Source organism: Fusarium oxysporum, chromosome 1 (assembly GCF_000149955.1).
Source record: "Fusarium oxysporum f. sp. lycopersici 4287 chromosome 1, whole genome shotgun sequence".
NCBI lineage: Eukaryota > Fungi > Ascomycota > Sordariomycetes > Hypocreales > Nectriaceae > Fusarium > Fusarium oxysporum.
Window position 1 is genome coordinate 669,542 of NC_030986.1, and position 17,726 is coordinate 687,267.

General features: G+C 50.3%; 7 protein-coding genes across 9 annotated transcripts; 4 read left to right on the forward strand and 3 right to left on the reverse strand.

The window, feature by feature from the left end:
• The first annotated feature begins 266 nt into the window (after nucleotides 1-266).
• Nucleotides 267-4,197, forward strand: FOXG_11058 (uncharacterized protein). The gene has a single exon (XM_018390550.1). The coding sequence runs from the start codon at nucleotides 503-505 to the stop codon at nucleotides 3,668-3,670; it is 3,168 nt and encodes a 1,055-aa protein (XP_018249033.1). The 5' UTR covers nucleotides 267-502; the 3' UTR covers nucleotides 3,671-4,197.
• FOXG_11059 (chorismate synthase) lies at nucleotides 378-5,916 on the reverse strand. The gene is made up of 2 exons (XM_018390551.1): nucleotides 5,519-5,916; nucleotides 378-5,431 (listed from the first exon to the last, which is right to left on the reverse strand). Exons 1-2 carry the CDS (start codon nucleotides 5,551-5,553, stop codon nucleotides 4,285-4,287), a joined length of 1,182 nt encoding a protein of 393 aa, XP_018249034.1. The 5' UTR covers nucleotides 5,554-5,916; the 3' UTR covers nucleotides 378-4,284.
• A 403-nt stretch (nucleotides 5,917-6,319) lies between these two features.
• FOXG_11060 (lipoate-protein ligase A) lies at nucleotides 6,320-9,083 on the forward strand. The gene is made up of 2 exons (XM_018390552.1): nucleotides 6,320-7,495; nucleotides 7,552-9,083. The coding sequence occupies exons 1-2, from the start codon at nucleotides 6,530-6,532 to the stop codon at nucleotides 7,783-7,785; spliced, it is 1,200 nt and encodes a 399-aa protein (XP_018249035.1). The 5' UTR covers nucleotides 6,320-6,529; the 3' UTR covers nucleotides 7,786-9,083.
• On the reverse strand, nucleotides 6,413-9,266 carry FOXG_11061 (uncharacterized protein; the record flags this gene model as incomplete). Of its 3 annotated transcripts, XM_018390554.1 has the most annotated exons (7): nucleotides 6,413-7,067; nucleotides 7,120-7,357; nucleotides 7,438-8,395; nucleotides 8,543-8,809; nucleotides 8,911-8,980; nucleotides 9,091-9,168; nucleotides 9,258-9,266. In XM_018390554.1, 5 exons carry the CDS (start codon nucleotides 9,264-9,266, stop codon nucleotides 8,262-8,264), a joined length of 558 nt encoding a protein of 185 aa, XP_018249037.1. In that variant the 3' UTR covers nucleotides 6,413-7,067; nucleotides 7,120-7,357; nucleotides 7,438-8,261. The 3 variants fall into 3 exon arrangements, with proteins under 3 accessions (XP_018249037.1, XP_018249038.1, XP_018249036.1); XM_018390555.1 differs by having other exon boundaries at nucleotides 6,413-7,357; nucleotides 7,650-8,395; XM_018390553.1 differs by having other exon boundaries at nucleotides 7,120-8,395.
• Nucleotides 9,267-11,342: 2,076 nt separating this feature from the next.
• Nucleotides 11,343-11,615, forward strand: FOXG_20436 (uncharacterized protein; the record flags this gene model as incomplete). The annotated part of the gene is made up of 1 exon (XM_018400721.1): nucleotides 11,343-11,615. The coding sequence occupies one exon, from the start codon at nucleotides 11,343-11,345 to the stop codon at nucleotides 11,613-11,615; it is 273 nt and encodes a 90-aa protein (XP_018249039.1).
• A 3,518-nt stretch (nucleotides 11,616-15,133) lies between these two features.
• FOXG_20437 (uncharacterized protein) lies at nucleotides 15,134-17,320 on the reverse strand. The gene has a single exon (XM_018400722.1). It carries the CDS (start codon nucleotides 15,625-15,627, stop codon nucleotides 15,172-15,174), a length of 456 nt encoding a protein of 151 aa, XP_018249040.1. The 5' UTR covers nucleotides 15,628-17,320; the 3' UTR covers nucleotides 15,134-15,171.
• On the forward strand, nucleotides 15,808-16,081 carry FOXG_20438 (uncharacterized protein; the record flags this gene model as incomplete). The annotated part of the gene is made up of 2 exons (XM_018400723.1): nucleotides 15,808-15,860; nucleotides 15,934-16,081. 2 exons carry the CDS (start codon nucleotides 15,808-15,810, stop codon nucleotides 16,079-16,081), a joined length of 201 nt encoding a protein of 66 aa, XP_018249041.1.
• Nucleotides 17,321-17,726: the final 406 nt, after the last annotated feature.

Sequence of the window (17,726 nt, forward strand, 5' to 3'; positions counted from 1 at the left end):
ACGACCTAAAAGGGCATAAAGCATCTGGACTTAACCCAAGTGCTGGGGTTACAGGTACAGATACTTTGAAGAGGCGTAGCCTGGTTGCTCTGACTCTTTCTTCATAGGGGGTAATTTTAAGACATTATTCAATGGTTGCAAAGACAACAGAATGTTTTTTAATGATTTACTTTGACTGTTTCTCTGATTCAAAGCTGCTTCCAGCTTCTTCATCGCAATTCTGTGAATATTGTGATATCTTACCTAATATCATATCGACAGCTTCCATTCATCCTCATGCAAAAGCACATGTACCCAGTACAAACCCCTCGGTTGCCTTTTCGATCGCACACCCTCCCTCGTCTGTGCAACCCACACCCTTCATTATTGATTGATTGATCGATTGATCGATTGCTTGCTCTCTCTTTCTCTCATTCTCCTCCTCTTCATCTTTTCTCCCAGCATTTTACCTGTCTTGTCCCTAGACAAGCATAAACCCCAATACGATTCGATCCCTTCAGCTATGGCGACGGCCATGGAAGCGGCCGACCCTATGTCGTCACTCCAAAGGTCCGTCTCCCAGCACAGCAGCGCCTCATATGCGTCACACGCCTCTCACGTATCCCACACCTCGAACCGAAGCTCCAGAAGCAACCGAAGCGCAACTGTCAGAGGCCCTCGCGGTCGAAAACGTCCCAGTCAGCCTGTTAGCTCTGCGAGCAGTATTGCTGCTAGCGACAAGAGTCTCACAAGCTTTCCTAGCTTCTCACCTGAAAGCCCAGGCAATGATCCTCTCAGCGGACAAGACGATGCACCCGACGACACTCCCGTTCCTCCGGTTGTGGCCCCGGATGTTGGGCGCAGTTCGATAGTTGATCTGACTGGAAGCTCAGATGCGCGAAGTGCCTTGTTCGAAGAGGATCACCCGGTGCGCAAGGTTCCGGGCTCGTTACATAACGCCGATGACGAACATCTTCAACGCTTGATATCGCGGCACGGCGCCATTGGACTGGTCAGACAAATATCCGAAGACCTCGCACAACGAGATGCCCAGATCGCCAATATGCGCCGCCGCGCTGATGAACGAGAACGGGCCTTGCGCAAAATCATTCGAGAATGCGGCCTCTCTAACCTGGATCTTGAAACTCGCCTACGGACTGTTGAGGCTGAGCTACGCGCGGCCAACAAGGGACTCCGGAGAGAGGATACTGGATTAAGCGACCTCATGAGTGATGCAATGCAAGACACCGTAGTGGCTACTGCGTACGGCGAGACAGTCGCTAAGGGCTCTACCATCCGCGCAAGCAGCCAGTCTTTCAGCAACCCTAGCGAGAACGGCAGCGGCAAGGGCACGTTAAAGGGGTGGAAAGATTACCTCTGGGGCTCTGGAACCGCAAAACGAGGTAGCCGTACGAACAGCATGAACGGCGAAGGAGTGAACCCTGCGACTGTGATTCGATCGCACTCTAGTATGGACCGACGACCAACGCTGCAGGAGGATCTCTTCAACCCTCCAGACACGCAATCTACTCGAAGTCCAAGCCGTGCGTCAAGTATTCAATCAGGCGCAACCGGCGAGCGCAAAGCATCGTCATCGCTTGCAAGCATGGCCCTTCGTTTAGTGGCGGGCGGAGCTATAAGTACACGCGAGGCTGAATCTCGAGGCCGTGCTACGAGCACTACTTCCAACAAGGGTGGTTCTCTCCGAGCTGTTTCGACTACAAGCAGCCGCGCGGGTCAGTCCCGAGCAGTATCGATTGCTGGTGGTCCCAAGGCTTTGATGGCGATGCGTAAAGCGACTCCAGGACCATCTGCTCAAGGATCAGGAAGATCACAAGGGCAAGAAGCGTGGGATAGCATGCGAGGTAGTCCTCCGGATAACTTATCATCTCGACAAGAGAGCTATGGGCCTGTGGAGATGGATGCCATTCGATCGCCAGAGTCACAGCCACCGACATTAACACATATTTATAACAACTTTCCGAACAGCGAATATCTGACGGACCGGTTTGGATTCATATACGACCAGCGACGCAAGAAACGACAACGCGAGGCGGCGCAGGTGGCTCGACATATTCGTAAGGGCAGTCGAACAGAGATGCTTGCAAACGGCCGAGGTGGCATCTCACCTAATGCATTAGAGGACCTTCCCAGCCCCAAGGGAAGTGTGTCGAGCGAGGGACGTCCTGAGAGCCTGAACAGCATGGAGGAGCGTAACGCGGAAGAGGGCAAAGCTAAGAGATGGACGGATTATCTCAAAATCGCAACGTTTCCCACCGAACTCCTCAGTCACACACCAAGCATCGCGATACCATCAATCGAGGTTATGGAGGGAGCTCAAACACCTGAGCCAGAGCTGTACCCCACCGAGCCTGTCAAGCCAGTAATTGTTTCAACCAACTCTGGTCTTATTCCATCAGCTAGCACAACTACTGCAGTAGACAGTGAGACCTCACAGCCCTCTCAGTCTGAATCATCCATCGCACTCACCAAGGACGATACCGAACCTGTCAAGTTGCTCCTGCAGCAACTGAGCGATGTCCACGATGCTCTTCAGCGTGAAAAGACAGTTCGATGGAATGACTTTCTTCGAAAGGTTCGCGCGGAACGCAAGCGGGAGGGCGAAGCCGCTATTGCTGCTGCCAAGTCAGCTGCTGATGCTCGCTACGAACAACCTGCCATGATCCTTCCTGAAACCCGAGTTGCCGATGGTGAGATGATTGGAGTTTCAGGACTTGGCGTCAAAGGAAAGGTTGGACGAGCTAAATGGAACGAATTCAAAACCCTGGTTTTGGGCGGTATTCCTGTCACCTATCGCGCCAAGGTGTGGTCAGAGTGTTCAGGAGCTGCAGCCCTTCGTGTCCCTGGATATTATGAAGACTTGGTTGCTCAGACCGGTGAGGACGACGATGCTGTTGTTGTTAGTCAGATTCAGATGGACATCAACAGAACTTTGACGGACAACATCTTCTTCCGTAAGGGACCTGGTGTCAAGAAGCTGAACGAAGTCTTGTTGGCGTACTCCAGACGCAACAAGGACGTGGGGTACTGCCAGGGAATGAATTTGATTGCTGCCAACTTGTTGCTCATGATGCCCTCTGCTGAGGACGCATTTTGGATTCTTACTTCAATCATCGAGAATATCCTTCCTCATGGTTACTACGACCACTCACTCATGGCCTCCCGCGCAGATCAACAGGTGCTGCGACAGTATGTTTCAGCAATTCTTCCCAAGCTCTCAGCACATCTCGACTCTCTATCCATTGAGCTCGAGGCCTTGACTTTCCAGTGGTTCCTCTCCGTCTTCACCGACTGTCTAAGCGCCGAGGCTCTCTTCCGCGTCTGGGATGTCGTCCTCTGCACCAACGACGGCAGCACATTTCTCTTCCAAGTCGCCCTGGCCCTTCTCAAGCTCAACGAAGGAAACCTCCTGCAATGCAACACGCCTGCCGGAATCTACACATACATCAGCCATCAAATGACAGAGCACGCCATCAGCATCGACGGTCTTCTCCAAGCAAGCGAGGGCCTACGAAAGGTAATTCGTCGAGAAGACGTTGAACAACGAAGAGAAAAGGCTATTCAAGCCGAAAAGGATATGCTGATGGCTCGAGATGGAGACTCAGCTCGAAGCAAGCCCACAGCCGAGACGGAGAGCGAAACAGCTGCAACTCAATCAGGAGAAGAGTAAAAAAAGAGCCAGCATTAAAAAGTACGAGATAAGATAGAAGGTGTGATTGGATCAAGGATCTTTTTTCCTTTGGAGTTTTCTTTTTGTGTCTCAGAAAGGCCATGATACCCACACCCCTGAACCCCCAAGCATAGACGTGGTTATTGTTCAGGGGGAGTTGATGCATTACGACGTTGGGATATTATCGAATTAGAAGGGTTGCGAGGCATTGGCTTGTTCATATATGAGGGGTACAAGAATAAATACGAAAAGAATTATCATTACTATTTTCACATGTGTCCTATGATGATATGGCACTTTCGAGGAAAACAGAATATCCCAGCTATCTTCCTTCTACTCATCTGTCTCTGAATTCACCCAAGGCTACAAAGAACTTGTAAACAACTTTCGGGATGGTCATTCACAAACGTCAAGAGCATTATTGTAAGGATTACTCAAGCCTTCGGATTGAAAAGCTAAACATAAGTTAAGAATAGTCTAAAGTCGTCGTCCCTCATGTCAATAAAAGTCCCATCTCATACTCTCCGTTTTGGTATCTAATGCACTGCGATCCTCTCGTTTTCCTTGCCATGGTCCTCGTCGTTGTCCTTGCCATTCGCGCTACCATTGCCATTCTATGGTTTAATTGTAGACATCTTTCTCGCATTCTGTTGCATGAGAGCATCTGCCACCATAATCGCCGCCATTCCCTCGACGATAGGGACAGCGCGAGGCACAACGCAGGGGTCGTGTCTTCCCTTAGCAGCGAGAACACCCTCGCCCGAGCCATCGTAAAGTGCTGTGATCTGGTCCTGGCTGATGGTGGCAGGAGGCTTGAAAGCGACTCTGAAGAAGATGGGCATGCCGTTGCTGATACCACCCTGGATACCGCCGGAATGATTCGTCTTCGTTTGGAGTCTGGAGCGAGGAATGCCTGTCCTCTGGGTGGCGGCGTCGAGGGCAGGTGCTGGCACGAAAGGATCGTTATGCTTGCTGCCAGTCATCTCAGCACCATGGAAACCGGAACCATACTCGAAACCCTTGACAGCTGGAATGGACATCACACCGTGGGCAAGGCTAGCCTGGAGCTTGTCGAAGCAGGGCTCGCCAAGACCAGAGGGCACATTGCGGATAATGCAGGTGACTGTTCCACCAGTGCTGTCGTGCTCGTCGCGCAGCTCTGCAATGCGAGCCTCCATGGCTCGGCCAATGGCGTCATCAGGGCATCGGACTGGGAGGTGTTCATCAACCTGTTCGCGGGTGAGAGTCTCGGCGAGACTGAGGAAGGCAGGATCGGTGCTCATGGCTTCTGTATCAGCGAAAAGCTTGATGGTTCCGACAGAGCTGACAAAGGCAACAATCTCAATGTTGTAGGCCTCCTTGAGCCACTTCTCGGCAACAGCACCAGCGGCCACTCGAGCAATAGTCTCGCGTGCAGAGCTGCGACCACCACCTGACGAGGCCTTAACCCCGTACTTTTCGAGGTAGGTCCAGTCTGCGTGGCTGGGACGGGGGTACATGTCGATGGTCTTATCACCGTAGTCCCTTGGTCGCTGATCCTCATTGGGGACGGTCAATAGAATCGGTGTTCCGAGAGTGACGCCATTTTCGGTGCCAGAGTTAATGGTGACGCGGTCCTTCTCGTTACGAGGCGTGGTGATGGCCGATTGACCTGGTCGACGACGGTTCAGCTGAGGCTGGATATCGGCCTCTGTGAGGTCCAGGCCGGGAGGGCAGCCATCGATGATACACGAGATAGCCCTTCCATGTGACTCGCCAGCACTGTAAGACAAAGAGATGATTGTTAGCTGGACGGTTTGTCGATGGTGGGGTAGAGCCATGGACGGGCGGGAAGAAATAGAAACTTACGTCGTCACGCGGAAGATTTGCCCAATGCTGGACATGATGATTGTAATGTGTTGATGATAGGGAAAGATAGAGTATTGGTTGATGAGTTGTTTGTTTGGACAAAGGAAGAAGAAAGATGGCGGCCGTTGGAGAATGGAAAGATGTGAGTGAGGCTGTTCTTGGTGGAGGGGGACTTCGTTCCTGCCGATTTCGGTCCAAATTTTTGTGCGTTTGGAAAGCGCGGGGGAGGGGCAACACGGTAGATGTTTTGTTAGAGATCTGATTGGCCAGCCAAGATAGCCTCAGTTGATGGCTTCAGAGGATCCCTAAGAATTATCAACTCTTGTAGAACAGACGCTAAGTTGTCAGATGAAAAACATTGAGCTATTAGATAACTTAGAAAGACCGTATTATATACCTGTCATTAAGCGACATCGGGGCGCTGTTGCTGTGACTCAATTGATGTTCATCCATGCATCTGGTCTGATTCCAAAAAGTCTGGATAATCGCTCTTCCGCTGTAAAGTCAGAGCCAATAGCTGTAGCTTCAGGGGCATACCACTAAAGCCAGATACCCAGATCCAAATACCTTAGTGAACATTCTCCATCTCAACGGATACAAAACGTCATGTCAAAACACATCTCGATCCAGATTATCAATCAAGACCTTTCTTCACTCGGTACTTTCCTTTTTCTGCAAGGCACAGCAATCTCACTAGTTTGGATGTTTCCCGAACCCGCACCCGCTACCGTCTGTTGCGGAACTGAAACTGCCCCTAAAATTTACAGGGCTTTCAGCGCCCTATCTCCGGTGCGCGGCGGGGTCAACTTCAGTTGGAGTTTTCCGTCTCCGAGGCTGAGAACAACCGAACGGTTGTTTTCTCAACTCTTTTGCTCATTGGATACAGTAGCTTCAACGACGAATCTCATCCATTGCCTTGGATAATACCGTATTTCCGGTCCAATTGCATGTCTATCTGTGACTTTATCTTATTAATTCCCAAATTCTATTCCGATATTGGCTCTTGCCATCATGATGCGGCCCAATCGCTCGTTTCTGGGCTCAACGCCTCGAAACATATCACGACATTTCCCCTCATTATCAACCATATCAAGACGCCAATTCACCGATGCAGCATCTCATTCATCCAATAAGATCCAAGTATACACTTCAACTTCTCGTGATCCCTTCCTGAACCTCTCTGTTGAGCACCATCTTCTCCAGAAGACGCCCCCAGAGTCGACCATACTCTTCCTCTACACCAATGACCCCTGTATTGTCTTTGGTCGAAACCAAAATCCATGGATGGAAGTGAATCTTCGAAGACTGGCCCAGTTCCGTAATGATCCTGCCAGCGTAGGTTGGACTGGTGGACCAGTGCAGCTCGTCCGTCGTCGTTCAGGGGGGGGCGCTGTTTTTCACGATGAAGGAAATGTCAACTTTAGCGTCATTTGCCCTCCTGCAGTCTTTGATCGGAACAAGCACGCCGAGATGGTCGTAAGAGCTCTCTCATCTCTTGGAAGGCCAAATACGCGTGTCAATGAGCGACACGACATCGTTATAGATATCCCTGATGATCCAATCGGCACCTACAAGATCTCAGGGTCCGCGTATAAACTCACTCGTCTTCGATCTCTCCACCACGGAACATGTCTCCTCCGCAGTCCAAACCTGACCAATATCTCAGGCATGTTGCGTTCACGCGCTGAGCCATACATCAAGACTCGTGGCGTTGACAGTGTCCGCAGCCCTGTCCGGAATGTCGGGATCGAGAATGCTGCTTTCGAGGCTGCCGTTGTGGAACAGTTTGCAAGCATGTACGGCAACTTCGATGTCCGGGAGGTCATCAGTGACAAGGTACTTGAGACGGATAGCATCAGCAAAGGGTACGAGGAACTACAGTCGCGAGACTGGATCTATGGCCAGACACCAAAATTCACCTTCTCAACTTTCCCGTACGAGGAGGACCCTCGAGAGCGTCCTCAACTAGACTTTGACGTGGGTGACACATAGCTTGGCAGAGGCATATGACAAAGCAACTAACGAGAACATAGACCAAGCTTCGTTTCGAAGCTAGACACGGTGTCGTAGACAAATTCACAGCCGAAGGTCCATCGTCTCCCGCTTCAGAAGATGGTCTGTCAGCACTCACATCATCATCCATCTACAACGTCTCCAGCTGGGGCGCACAGCTTTCCCAAGCTGGCATGGCTGATGGCGATGCAGCAAAGGTCGGGCCATGGATGGACGACATCTTGGGAGTCGACTTCACGAAACCCCAACAATAATGCCGCCGTTCTCTGAATAGGCTGCAACATGATACACGAAATGTCAGAGAGGTCAATACGAGCAATCTCTTCCGTGCTGTCCGTCTCTTTCCTACACCACTTCATGCTCCGAGCATTCCATTATTTTGCCCGGTTCTCATGTCATGTCTCACTCAGAACGCGAAGGCGAATCCGAATAGATCCGGTGACTGCCTAGCCTATTGGTTATAAGTAGCATATGAACTTGACACACCATAATAGGAATGCCCACACACCTTTCGGGGCAGAAGACAGCAAGGCTGGCTGAGCCTCGCACGCGTCGCGTTCAATCAAAAAGTACGCGTTGCACTTTCTTCGCCGCTTCACGGTCTGGGCCATACCTGGAACTAATATTGCTGGAAGCGAGCAACAGATTCCGGTGCCCAGCTGGTGGGAAGCTTGGGGGCAGCTAAGAGCATCACATGGCTTGTCAGCCGACATAGGGTCCAGCCCATCCATCACGCATCAAAAATTCCCAACATACGCAGCCTCTCGACAGTGCAGTCTGTGCTCAGCACCACCTCCCTCAGCCTCCCGCTGCTTGATAGGTGACAATCTTCATCCTGCCTTGCTTCCATATCCGGCGCACTGTCTAGATTTCATGATATGACTGGCTGGGTGGTTTTGACAAAGATCATTGTGTGGCTGCTAATAAAGCAGCTGCTTCTACGGTGGGGATTGTGAGACACTTGGCAAAGGTATTGGAATCAGATCACGGACTGCCGTGGCTGCCACGTACGAAGTGGAGGAAAGGGGGCAAGACCCCGAAAGATGTATGGGGTTGCAATCTTGAGCATCAGCTTGCTCGATAGCAGGTTTTTCGACACAAAGATCGACAGCCTTACGAAACAGCCGGCAAAAGGAGGCACAGGGTGTAAGAAATCTCCGGTATTAAGCTCTCTTTGCACTTCCACGAGACGTGACCAGTTTTTGGACAAAAAGAGCTGAGGAGACGTGGTGAAAGCGTTGGTCTTGTTGTGGACTTGTGAAATCCTATGGCGATATCCTTTAGAGTTTGTTTTGTATATTAGCCTTGCTCTACAAAAATGTCCGGATTCTTGTTGCAACCCCTTCGGGAGTCTCTTGAGATCTTGAGATGGAGTGTACTAATCCACTCATAGTCCAAGAACATGGGCTCCGAGACATGCATTGATGATCTCGCGTGGTGATTGCGACTCTATCGATTTCGTGCGCAGCGCTTAGGTTGTTCCGTTTTAGTGTCCTTACCAGAAAGGCGGCGTCAGGAGTTAACGCTGTGGTGATTGTAAGATAGAGTCCATCTCTTACGGGCGCAAAGTTGTGATGAGAGCTGAGTGGCTTCCGCTCTCCTGGGACCCTGGACCCAGACTTTGAGTTAGGGCTGATCTGATGTAAGTCGTGTACAGCAGATAAGGCAGGGCTATTGTAATATTAGATATTCGTGTTTTTGACTTGATTCAAGATTCTGAACTTACCCTGTTCATTCGGATGTCTTACCATGGGTCATGTTGACCTAAATACGGGTATCGTCGACATTAATCAATACGACCCTGAGTTGACTTGGGTGATATCCGGATTCGTATCAACGCAACCCTCATGAGACAGGAGACTATTCCTAAAACTCTTGAGCAAATCGATAGTTGATCTGGGGGTACGGTAGCCTGTGAGTAATCGATCAATCAATCAGTCATTAACCCTCCAACATTGCTCACCAAAAACGACATCATATTGACGTTGGACGAAGACATGCCTTGATTCCCCACACCACCAATACACATGAATGGATGGATGGGTACATGTCCCCATTTCTATCACCTTCTGGGATCCGCAAAAGCGAGCATGTTGTGCATGAGCATGAGCCTACCCCGGCCCCAAGCTCACTCGCCCAACAGATAGCCTATGGAATTGTCTCTCGACAAGCTGCCCATTCCCGCCCGTGGCGTTCAGGGATGTCTGTTTGTCTCGAATCCAAAGGCACGGACACATGTGAAGGCTCAAAAGAAGACTGTTGACAGTCTCAACAACCAGATTTGACCAAGACTGCACCCACCATGTCTATCACTAGGCTTTGGAGGAGTAACCTCAACGCCGGCTCATGTCGTGTCGTTGATGGTATGATGCTGTGTTTATGGCCTAGTGAATGTCAGGGGTGTTAGATCCTCGTCCGTATCTCTCACTCAACCTGGGGCGATTTCCATGCGAAGTCCTCGGGTAGGTAGTGGAACTGTTTTGCTTGCTTTTTCTTCAACAACCCTGTTCCTGGTGTGATGATAATCACTCACACTCGCACCAACAAACCCGGTGAACGTAACAACTCCGCGCGTGTTTCATTTCAACCATTGATAGCAGCAATGTTCTATCTTACTATTCAGATACCAGCCAGAGGAACTCATATCATAACCTAGAAGCTGTGTGCGAACGAGTCCAGCAATCCGATCTCATGAAGGATTGCGTAGCAATGTGGCTCAACTACCAACAGCCTCAGAAGTGCTTGGGCGATCACCGAGGCTGACGAATCAATCTAAGCATCATCACCAACTACTACTTGCCTTGATCAGTGGTGACAAGGGTTTATGTGAACCTAGAGTTGCAATAAAACAGCCAAGTCTATCGTGTTCTGTCCCCAGGGTGCAAGAAAACTTGAGGCCTTAATAACATATGTCAAAATAAACACATCAAATAGTCCCCCAAGTTTGGAATAGTTTACCTAAGTCTTTTCGTCATCTGTGATGAAGATCCTAAGTTTTCTTTCCTCCCTCAGTCCATTTGGCTTATGGAGCACCATCTCCGGGAATTAGTGCATCTTTCATTTTGGCTGCCGTGTTCTGCTGGATCTGAAGATCTATTTGCAGTTCTGGTCAGCCAGTTTCTGTCCGGGGGAGGGGTACTAAGGTTTCTTAGCCATCAATCTGTCTGTGCCTTCATACAGGGGTAAGGCTGGTATCTGCGAGCAATCCCACGAGATACCTTGGGGCCAAGTCCTTTCACAGTGCACTTTGTTCACTGCCTTGGCACACAAGCATGTCAGGAGTTAGCTGCCAGAAGAGTCAGCCGAAATGGCTTAGACCAGAGAATACAGTGTGCCTCTCGATTGTGGCCTTGACCCTGAATTTATGACGAATCATTTTTTGTGATATCAAGAAAAGAGTCATTGGGTGATTGGGGAAAGGCGTTGTGTATGTACTGTACGACGGTAGACCAAGACCTGCAGCGTATTACTGATGACTATCATTTCTAGAGACAGGCAGTAAGGCGTGTGCAATTGCCCAGAAGGAGGGCAGCAACAGAGGAAATCACCAGTACTTGATAGTAGGACGAGCGTTATATGTAGTCTGGTGTGACAGCCGTTGTTGACGAAAGGCGTTGATCAACGCTGACGGGCATTGTGATAGTACGGACTGAAATTTGGCCTTATCAGATATGACAGGGCGAAATATCCCGAATTGGAAATAAGAATATCACCCTGTACTCCGTTGAGAACAGCCAAAGTGCGTGAGATTGTAGTTGATCGTTCAAGATGGGCAGTGACCACGAATTGTCTTCCTCCAGCGACTCTCCCCATGAATATTATTCGTCAGCCTATGGTTGAAGTTCCCGCCCTTACCATTTTTGGCATATTCGACTCGGCAATGCAACGCCCCGGAACGCCTTTCAAGAACATGACGAAACAGGTGCAGCGCCTCATTCGCCGGAATTGTGGAAGACACCATCCTGCTCTACCGTCGCTTACGGCGGGATCAGCGTTTCCAGGTACGGTACAGAGTAGCTGGCCAAGGTTCTTCAAGACCAAGGACAATCAGCGGGCATCCAACCTTCCTTTTTCCGTCACATAGAAGTGGTCTTGATAATCACATCTGACTCTGGTAGTATACCCGACATGTCTGTCATGGTAGGAACCATAGGGCGTTCTTCGATCCATACAAATAACAAACATTTCTATGATACTCGAGTTGATATAGTTTGATATGCCACAATTCGAGTTATGGCCCAGCAAAATATCTGGGAAATCACCGTAGCGCCCCCTGTCGCTTGTTGTGCATTGTGCCCATGCAATGCAGTCAGGGTCAGGGTCAACTTGGAGCGGGATCATTCGTCTGCCGATTGTGTGCTGGTTTTGCGATGGCCACGTTCAGATCAGTTAACATCCGCCACGTTAGATGCAGGAACTCGAAGCGCCGTGGTGCATTCTCTTGATTGCACGGTATGACATAGCGGACATGTCTTGAATAGGGAATACCACGGAACGACATGTATTACCGCTCAGATGTCACCTTATTGGTGGATCAAGATCTCTCTGAAGTTTGATGGTAGCAAAGAAGTATATATCTGGAGACCAGGCTTGCATGAATCTGCGGCACACTTAGCTCTCTTTTCTCCCTGCGCCGTTGCTAGAGATCGAATGAGGTTAATAACAACAATCGCAACGAGAGTGAACAGAAGCTGGTCCGTGGCCTCGGCTCTTATTATGGGACGGAACGACAAATGCACGGTTGTCAGGCAGGGATAACTGGTGTAGGTTGGGGCCATCGTCAAAGCGGGAACCACCCCACCACTATCGACAACCCATCGCGCGCTAATAAGTGAGTTGCTATTGTGTGCTATTCCATCAAGCCTCTGATGGTCAATAATATCTTTTTTTGATGTCACGGGAAGCGTGTCGAAGAGACATACTCGTCAGCTAATATCTTATTCTGCCTCGACACCAATTGCACTTGGTGTGGATTATGGCGGTGTCAGGCGGGCCGAAATCGGCCAGAAAGAGTGTGATGACAATGCCTTTGGGAGTTCAAAGTCATCCAGGCCGGATCTATACAGAGATCGTAGGAGCATAGCGTCGTATCTCTGCATGCGCCTCTTTCAATTCGAACCCTGGTCTACTAATGCAACGGGTAGTCCAACTGAATCGAGACCGAAGCAGGCGCCTGCAGACTGCAATATTGTCTCCCAGGGTTGTGACATGCGAGCAACGCAACAACATCCCGACCAGCGCCGACAAGCAGCGTAAAGGAAGAACGGCAGTCAGGCCACTAAGCAAAAAGCCTCCCAATAAGGTTTTGGACTTCTTGAACGACCCAACCACGAGGCACGGGGCCAGCCATTGTTGTGCAACTGCGGCGTTGTTGAGGGGACAAGAGGTAAGGCGCCGCGCTGACAGTTTCTTGGTCCCTTCAGGGTGACGATGATATCGAAAATCGAGAATGGAGGTTGTCTATGTAGGCTATCCCTGCTTCGCCTCCCCTGTCAAGCTGGCTACCAGCCCCTGACGGTGCTCCATTACCCAGCGACTTCCCCAAAGGACGGGCCCGCTCGGTGCTCCGCTCATCGTCCGAGCCGGCCCGGTGTTGAGACGCTCTGGTGGTTGTGAGGTGGTTTCTAAAGGTCGGAGCCACAAAACCCCCTCAACCTGAATGCAATGAGGACCCTGTCTTTGTTCCATGAAGCGGTTTGCGTTTCCTTCTTGCGGGGAAAACTACCCAATTAACAAAATTGCCGGGGAGCTGAATGGGGCCATCTCAGTATGATAGAAAGGCAGAAATTAGCAACAAGTGGTTCCATAGTTGAAATTGAGCATGCCAAGATCAATACAAGGTCTCGCGATCTCTGCACAGATAGCCTGACAATAGACGCGTTAATGGGTTTTTGCAGCAGGCTCTGCTCAGATTACCGGGTGGGAGATTTCTATCGAGCCTTGCTTGAAGGAGTGTCAACTCCGCCTGAGAGCACGAAGAATGCAAAAATGGCCCAAGAAATCCATGAACGAAGTAATTTGCCTATTAAGACCCCTGCTTCTTGATGGCGTTCTGAGACATGAGAAATGCAGGCTCGCTCAGGTAAAATCAGGTTCGCTGAGGTGCATCTGTGAAAGCCACTCAGATGCTGGATTGTCATTTGCCATTGGAGACAATCCTTATCGTTGTTTCAGCTAGCTTCGAATTTCTTGTCATCAAAGAGCTTGGGCTAGATCCATTCGATGTCTTGTTTGTTGGTTGTGTATCCTCATCACAGGTGCTAGGGGTGGTTAAACTACCAGCTAGACTAGCTCGTAGTCTTGATCAAGTGATATTGAACGTGACTGCCGCTATTGTCTCCTCAAAATATCGGGGGGTGCGGGTGTGTCCTTCTTAGTGGCTAAGCTGTGATCTGGCGAGTGATTGCTGGGCTCTGTCGGGCCTTTGGGCGGTATCGTGAAGATGCCTGACGGTCGAGATTTGGAGGTTAAGCTTGAACAAGAAGAAACATTTCCATCTTGGGATGACGAGGATCAGAGAGTGGATGCAGACTTCCGTAGTGTGGCGGGGAAGATGCAGCTACCCAAGTTGGTCAGGTACGCAGTCGAAGCAGGAGAGGAGAGGAAGGTAGGATGGAACGGGCGGACATCAACTGCCTGCCTGCCGGGACGGGAGTCAATTGCTGGATGCTACCCTAAAGTGCCCACCAAATTTAGGTCTGCGATGGCATCGCTTTATGATGATGAACCATTCAAGAACGCTACAGTAGCATAGTCACTACACTGATAATCTTTAACCACGTCTATCTTCTGGGGCTAGGATCAATGGAAGGAACGTCCGCCAAACACGGAGCAACGACCGACGGGGGCCGGATGCCGGTCTTGTGCAGCTGCATGCATGTACCTACAACACGGCCAGTCTGTACAGCAAAGTGCAGACAAAAAGAATCGAGACGCTAAAGTACGGCAACAGGGCACGGTACAGCGTGTTGGTACGGGAGTGAAACCGATAAATGGAGTAGCCATCGTGGCGAGCCATTTACCAATAGTTTCAACAATAGAGCCTCAAACAAAAACATGAACTCATCATGTCGAGTATGAATGAACGATCTATTATGCGTTCTTCACCGATAGATGCGCATGGAATGCATGTGATTCAGACATACGAGGCGTAGCTGGCCAAGCCAAGCATGAATCAAACGACGGACCCTAAGCCCGGAGGTTGGAAATAAAAAAGGGGCAGCGAAGAATTGCCGACTCTGATCGACACAGCGGACTGGCTAGTTCGTCGTGGTGCAAGGGTGCAAGACGCTCTAAGTGAAGTCTATCTCCGGCCATACTGTTGATCTTGGCAACCACATGTCATTGAACTGCTGTGCAACGTATCACAATTATGCACAGCAATCCATATCTATCGACTCGTAATGAGGACGTATTTGTGACTCGCTTGAGAAGCTGAGTCTCACAATACATTGAACCGTTCAGGGTCGCGGCGTTTCAAGGCTGACCGTTTGCAACTGAGACTTGAACTGGCACGCGAGCACCACCCGTTTTCGTAGAACCTCACCTTGGAAGCACTGGACATCCATGTATGAACGGTATGAACAAAAAAAATATTATCAAGACCAGACGCCGTATCCTTGCAGGCAGAGGGACCTGAATCAGATTAACTTCGGCCCTGCAGCCATGACGCAGACAGCGGCGTTTAGGGCGGCGTAGAAAGACCGCCAGTGCGCTTTTGATGCGGCATGGACAACATCCGTTGAATCTCTGAAACGAGGCTTTTTGAATTCCAATCTGTTGTTTAGTAGAGTAGACGGCAAGACATGACTAAGCCAGGATGCCCCAAGTATGATCTCAGGCACGCCAAAGACAAAAAGCAAAGAAACAATGAGCGAAAAAAAAAAAAAACCTGCATTCAGAGACGCGGATCTTATCGGGCTGGGACAGGGGAGCAAAACTAATGCCCCAGCGAAATGGGTCCAGCCAAAGACATCGCAAGGCCTAGCCAAGCCACCAAACCCCAACGCGAACGAGTTGGGAAATCGCAGACACATGGAAGTTGAAAATGGTAAACTACCATTGGCTCGATGACAATTGCATATCCTGTCGTCCATTCGTTGTGCCTGACGTTATCTTATCACTTTCTTCGCCTGAAGCTGAGTAAATTGAGTTTGAGACTGCGCTTCAGGGGCTCGTAATGATCCAGATCAATCGTTGATGAGCTGTACAAGTAAAGCAATCACAGCAGCCCCAGTGATGTGCTCGAGGAATCTCCTGGAAATTCCCACAGAATCATGGATCTTTCCAAGGCTCTGACAGCTGGAGTGATGCATCATGACCTGGGAAGGTAAGGTACCGTAAACTTAAGTTCCCGTCCCCAGCGAAACGCTGCCCCACTGACAGCAGCAATACTTTCTCAGATACGGTTTGAGGGCAGTGTCTGTACAGTATGCTTGGGCACCGTCTGTGATGTTTTCGGGCTCTGAAGACGCCCGCAGTGTCCTCAATGGCACAGTCTTACAGTACGAATCAGAAGCCTGCGATATGGGTAGCTCAGGTATCTCTTAGTGCCACTTCTCCTCCAGCATCACCGCCTCCCGCACTTTGACCCGCAATCGCTTCGCTTGAGCCTTGCTTGTCTTGTCTGTTCGAGTTCCCTGGCTGTCTCCATTGCGTCAGCTACGCAAGACAGTTCAGGACCTCCAAGGTTGAGCTTTGCTCTCGTCCAATGCGTGTAAATTTCCACGAGATGTAATCATGGAGCCTTACAGGCTCCAATCAAATCTTTTTGAGTTGTAAGCCAATTGCCCAGTCTCCAGATAACCATGCAGTCAGTTAGAAATCACAAGCCATACACCTCACGTATCCTTAGGACGTGGTGAGCTTAGCACAACAATGAATTGACTTCGACCATAGAAGGCTTGTCCGAGGGAATTATCGCACTTTGGTAGAATGCCTCCGTCCAGTCAGATGGCGCCAGGGCCTCCCTCCATTGAGCAAACCGGGTATTTTTTAACCAATGTCAAGCACCCATCGGTGTTACTCTTTCTGCAGCGCTGCAGAGGACACTGTAAATCGTCAAGCCCAAAGCCATCCTGGCCAGCCCAAGCGTTGCCAAGACATTTCGGACAAGGCCAGGAAATACTCAGTGCTGGCTCGCTTGAGAGAACCCTCGTCTGGCATGCCTAGGGAAAGCCTCGCTTCTGACTTGTGGTGGCTTTATGTTGAGAAATTGCATCGAATGATGAGCCAAGCCAAGATGCGTTTCGAGATAACCTCATCTATACTTTTGTCGAGAGAGATGACCACGCCAGCGGCGACGGCGACGGCAACAGACGACGTGTGCTAGAGAGCGAGGAACGGAGCGGATGGAGGAGCGAGCAGGGGCCGAATCCTTGAAGGCGGCCGGTCCACTCCGTAGTCCAGCAGAAACAGACATCGCCGTCACAGAAAGAGTGAAAAAGGCGGCGCTCAGGGGAGTGTAGATAAAGAAGCCACACCCCCCTCTGTATCTGGATGGCTTGGCTTGTCGAGAAGAGACGGTGATATCTACTACGTAGGCCATAGATACCTAACTTGGCAGGCAGGTACCTGACGGCATTAGGTATTCAGTTGCAACGCAAATTTGAGATAACTGCGCGGTTTATTGACTTGTTGTGCTGGCAATGAATGAGTCGTCTTTTCTGCTGGGGACAACGAAACCTCGGCGGGCTGAGCGAAAACGGAACAGATTTGTGTGTGTTGTATTTTGGTGACACTGGACGGTGGACGGTGGCCGCTATTGACTGGAGATTTTGGACGAGGTGGAGTGGATAAGGTTGAGGGGTGAAGCTGCAGTGTTTGAGGGCAGTGGACCTAACAGCGTATCTTTGAATTTGGCCCAGGGTTGATCTGAAGGAGGGCATGGCGCCATGGGTCGAAGCACAGACCAGAAGATTTCCTCGGAACTCGCACAGTAGAGACTTACCAGATTGGTACCGCTATCAGATCGAACTCAGCTGCGACAACCACTGGCCCTTCTTTTCCGCGGTCGCCACTACGAACCACACACCATTCAGAGTTGCAGTGAGAGATGGGCCTAGTAAAAGAGACGGACACTGTGCCTTCCCACTCACAGGCAGTTCCATACCCACCTCCATCATCACCAACTCCACTGGGTCCAGTCCAACACCAACACCACTAAAATATCCACACCCCCAAACACACAAGACCT

Excerpts from the sequence above, each read along its gene's own strand:
- FOXG_11058 (XM_018390550.1), top strand. The coding sequence starts at position 503 with ATGGCGACGGCCATGGAAGCGGCCGACCCTATGTCGTCACTCCAAAGG.
- FOXG_11059 (XM_018390551.1), bottom strand. The coding sequence starts at position 5,553 with ATGTCCAGCATTGGGCAAATCTTCCGCGTGACGAC. Across the intron at positions 5,432-5,518 it reads CAAATCTTCCGCGTGACGAC|TGCTGGCGAGTCACATGGAA; the intron begins GTAAGTTTCTAT and ends TTTGTCTTACAG.
- FOXG_11060 (XM_018390552.1), top strand. The coding sequence starts at position 6,530 with ATGATGCGGCCCAATCGCTCGTTTCTGGGCTCAACGCCTCGAAACATA. Across the intron at positions 7,496-7,551 it reads GTCCTCAACTAGACTTTGAC|ACCAAGCTTCGTTTCGAAGC; the intron begins GTGGGTGACACA and ends ACGAGAACATAG.
- FOXG_20437 (XM_018400722.1), bottom strand. The coding sequence starts at position 15,627 with ATGGACGACAGGATATGCAATTGTCATCGAGCCAATGGTAGTTTACCA.